Here is a 4,693-nt window from a genome sequence, read left to right as displayed (position 1 = left end):
AAGGTTAAAATGTTATACTTATGACATCCCAAGTTAACTGTCCCAAATTTGTCCAAAATTGCATCATATAGAAGTGAAGAGAAGCCCACTATCAGCTACACTATCAGAAACAACCTAAAGGTACCAGAGTGGACACTTTTCCTCGTCACTGTCATGGTACCATCAGTAATTTTAAGGTGTGGAAATGGACCTTAAGGACCCCTGATGTACCTTTAAAGGTATACCATACGCACCGTGTGAAAGATACACACTAACCCTTGATGGTACCACACCACTGACAAGATAAAGTACAGTTACAGGTGAGATTTGTACCACACCAATTAAGGGAAGTTAGTTACATTCATCCAGACAAGCCTATACTATCTGACTATGTTTTCAGACATGCTAATGTTTCTTGTTACTGCAGAACTATCTTGGCACACTCCAGCTCCAAGTTGAGCTCCAACCCCCAAATCTAGCACCCGATTTGGCTAATCAAAGAGCTAATGAGTAACTCTGCAGGATGGAGTGCTATGGAGAGATCCGTGCATGTTTGTTTACTGAGAGTTCATGGGCTAACAGAGAGATCAGCGTCCTCCTTCCCTGATGATGAAGGTGACATGGGTGTGTCATCCTCTTCTTCAGAGCAGCGTGCAGATGAACACTTACAATGCAGAGAACCTGTTCTGTGGGAACCTCCCTTGCCTTCTTTCTTGTGCTTGACGCGTCGGTTCTGGAACCAGATCTTGACCTGTTTCTCAGACAGGTTCAGGTAGGTGGCGATCTCAATGCGCCGCAGTCTAGACAGGTACATGTTGGAGGTGAACTCGCGTTCTAGCTCCAGGAGCTGCGTGCTAGTAAACGCTGTGCGCATGCGCTTGCTGCTCTGGAGTTGGCTGTTGCTGTTTTCTGTCAGAAATATGGAGAAACACACGATTATTAAAAGGGTTCCTTGGAATTGTTGATGGTTCTATAGTGCTCAGAAGTACTCAAGGGTTCATGGGATGGCAGATTGTCCTACTGATAGTTGATGGGTTTATGTTCTTGGGGTTGCTAAAGTGGCCCTGTAAGGGTGTTACAGGGTTCTATACAGAAACTTTGGGGGGAAACAAACTTGTCACTTTATTGTTATTTACTTTTGGTAAATAATTCATGTGCTACAAATTATCCAGTGTTGATTGGTTAATTAATTTGAACTCTAACATAATGAGCCAATCAGTGTCAGAGTTCTGTGATATGAACCCTCTAAAGGAGTACTCACCGAGCGACATGCAGTGGAACTGCCGCGGGTCCGCGACCGGGTACGCGCTCTGGTAAAGTCCCGCGCCGTGGTTCACGTGCACGCCGCTGGAGGGCGAGTGTTGCCGCGAGAGCGCGGAAGGGCAGCACTGCGAGCCGAAAGCCGCCGGGAACGCGGCCGCCGCCTTGAGCAGCGGGAGCGCCGGGGGAGCCGGGTGGAGCTGCTGCGACGCCGCGGCTGCCATGCACAGCGGACAGAAGCACAGCAAGCCAGCTTTGCGCGCGTGGCACGACGCGGCGGCCGCCGCCGCCGCCGCCGCCGACAGCCCGTGGAGCGCGTGAGGTGGATGCACCGTGTACGGCAGTAGCGGCGGTGGCGGGTTGTTCTCGCTCCCTTTCTCGCTGGCCTCACGCAAAATCAACGAGTCCACAAGAAATGACCGGGGCATCTTCTTTATACTCTTTTTCTTTATATTCTTCTTCTTCTTCAAATTATTGCACGGAAAAAAAGTTTCTTTCTGCACGCGGATGAATGCGAAAAGTTTTCAAAAAAAGAAAAAAGGTCCAGTTTCTCCTGTGATGGACAGCAGAGTGATGGCGCAGAGAACCACCGAGGCTCTTAAATAAGTTCCAGACCACGCATCTCTCTCTCTCTCTCTCTCTCTCTCTCAATAGGGTTTTGTGCCTTTTCTCTGAGCATTCACACTGCACGCTTCCCTATTATTTCACTTGTTAACTAAATGAACTGCATAATGTAGTCCATTCTTGTCAGCCCCACCCACACCGCGAGACGCAGCACTGCCCCCTTTTTTGTTTTGTTTTTGTTTTTTTAAAATCCGCCTCTTTTTTTTTTAATACAACCTACTATTACTCTTTTAGTGTCATTTTAAACTTTATTATTCCCTCCACCCCCACCCACCCACCCACCCATTGATCGCATGGACACTATTGCTCTTTTAATTTCAGATTCATTCTCCTAGCCATGAGCTGATTTGTGGGAAGTTTGAAAGCCTGAGCCGCAGAGGAGCTTCATGCAGATGCACCTGCAGTGAGACCAACACGAGACGACATGTTTAAATGTCACTCAGCATGAATTTCAATCAATCACGAAGCCTTACAGTCACAAACAATGTCGTGTGCGTGTGTTTCTTTAATACACACTTTGTTTGTTGCTCTACAACACAATAAACGCTTAAACTTTATTTTAACCAAAATTTATTCAAATATTAGACTTGTTGTATACTGTACATATTTATACAATCCTTTGGCTATCTGTTGGAGTCATAGAGCTTTTTATTCCTATTCCTAACTGGATAAAGGTCCATACATTATTTATACACCTTGTTTTTGAGTTACTGAGATTTTTTTAAATTAAATCTGTTCAGTTTAAGTGACAGCTAATTTCTATTTTTTAAAACTCAATCAATATAGGCTAATAGGTTTAATAGCCTGTGATTTCCTCATCTCAGTATCTGTAGCCGCTTTATCCTGTTCTACAGGGTCGCAAGCAAGCTGGAGCCTATCCCAGCTGACTACGGGCGAAAGGCGGGGTACACCCTGGACAAGTCGCCAGGTCATCACAGGGCTGACACATAGACACAGACAACCATTCACACTCACATTCACACCTACGCTCAATTTAGAGTCACCAGTTAACCTAACCTGCATGTCTTTGGACTGTGGGGGAAACCGGAGCACCCGGAGGAAACCCACGCGGACACGGGGAGAACATGCAAACTTCACACAGAAAGGCCCTCGCCGGCCACGGGGCTCGAACCCAGGACCTTCTTGCTGTGAGGCGACAGCGCTAACCACTACACCACCGTGCCGCCCCTGTGATTTCCTATTGTATAAAATTATCTTTAAAAAAGTATCACAGACCTCACCTCACGAAGAACCGCTCCTGTACCAACAACAGACATTCATACTCACCTCACCTCACCTATTTTCATCAAATAAACCCAAAAAGCCAACCTACACATCAAAACCATCTGTTCTGCAGAATTGTATCAGATAACCGAATTAACACGTGTTATTAACTCATACGTCATTACCTGCATTCCTCAGTGATGATTAACTCTTATAATGTTCCATTAAACTGTTTTAGCATTAAATTAACACCATGTTCACACAGGATTACACCTGAATAAAGTGGTGAATTAAAATCTACTCAGTTAAAATCACACCTAAGTATTGGACCACAGTGTTGAACAGAATTGAATTAAAATGAATTGCTGCATTAAAGCCTACAGTGTTGCAGTGTTGAATTAAAATCTTTCCTGGTGAAAAATTAATATCTAAACTGAATTAAAACTCAGTGAGTGATCAACTTACTGACTCTTACTGGGCTACATTAACACCCTTTAGTGTTTCATTACACTGTTATAGTTTTTAATAAACTCAGCTGTGTCTGGAAAAGGGGTTTTAGGGGTATTTTTTGGTTCTCTGACAGTGAAACCCAGAGTTCTCCTAGAAGGACAAACTCTACAGCACTATAAAGAATTCAGCATTACTAAACTGTAATCAAAAGATGTTTATGTGTAAGTGTTAATAAGATACGGGGGTGTTAAATAGTGAATAAATAGTTCTTTTCTGAGATGAACACATTTATAAACACTAAATGGAAATTCAGTCAAAACAAATTGGATATAAAGCTTTCATACAGAGAACACTGCAGTGTTTGAATATAAAATGATGAGAACTGCATGAGTGTGGTTTATCATTCCTGCTTGAGACCGCATGGTTGTGTGAAGCTGCATGGTTAAACCGTGGTGTTTAATTCGTGCGTGCGGGCCCCTGCTGGCCCCAGGAAAGAATATATAAAAATAACCAGGTTTTCACTGCCTCCGGATTGAATTGAATGTCATTGTAGGGAGTCGTGAATGCCAGAGAAAAGAGGCTCACATTAAAGTGTGTGACAGCGCAGGACGGACACACACAAAGGGGCCGAACACCCCTACACACACACACACACACACACACACACACACACACACACACACACACACACACACACACACACACACACACACCACCCCAGCTTGCCTCACTCTGATTCAATTAAGTAATAGGAAAACATTTTCTTTCAGTTTAGGGCCAACAAGCAAGACTTTCAAAAGGAAGAGAGAAAAACAGAGAAAGAGAGATAGAAAACTTTTGTCCACATCGACAAACAATTGAGTTTTACAAAACATTCCTGAAAACTTTATCAACAATTTAAACTGACTGTTATGTGACACTCAAGTACGAAGCATAGTTGTTGTAGTATGTAAATGTTTATACATATTTATCCAACATAAAGCTACTTTAATATAAAGTAAACAACATGCAATTGTTTGTAAAAGGTTGTTTGTGTAATTCATTTCCAATTGATTTTGTCTGGAGTTACTTCATTCAATTGTGTTAAATTAATATAACAAAAAAATAAATGTTCTCTCTTAATATAAAGTTATGTGATCACACTGGATGGAATATT

At 43.0% G+C, this 4,693-nt stretch overlaps 1 protein-coding gene across 1 annotated transcript; it reads right to left on the bottom strand.

Annotated features, from left to right (window-relative positions):
* Positions 1-547: 547 nt before the first annotated feature.
* gsx1 (GS homeobox 1) lies at positions 548-1,667 on the bottom strand. The gene is made up of 2 exons (XM_060912443.1): positions 1,241-1,667; positions 548-888 (listed from the first exon to the last, which is right to left on the bottom strand). The coding sequence occupies exons 1-2, from the start codon at positions 1,665-1,667 to the stop codon at positions 548-550; spliced, it is 768 nt and encodes a 255-aa protein (XP_060768426.1).
* Positions 1,668-4,693: the final 3,026 nt, after the last annotated feature.

Source organism: Neoarius graeffei, chromosome 28, assembly GCF_027579695.1.
Source record: "Neoarius graeffei isolate fNeoGra1 chromosome 28, fNeoGra1.pri, whole genome shotgun sequence".
Classification (NCBI taxonomy): Eukaryota; Metazoa; Chordata; class Actinopteri; order Siluriformes; family Ariidae; genus Neoarius; species Neoarius graeffei.
The sequence above is the reverse complement of the archived record's forward strand: the minus strand, read 5'-3'. Positions and strand labels throughout refer to the sequence as shown.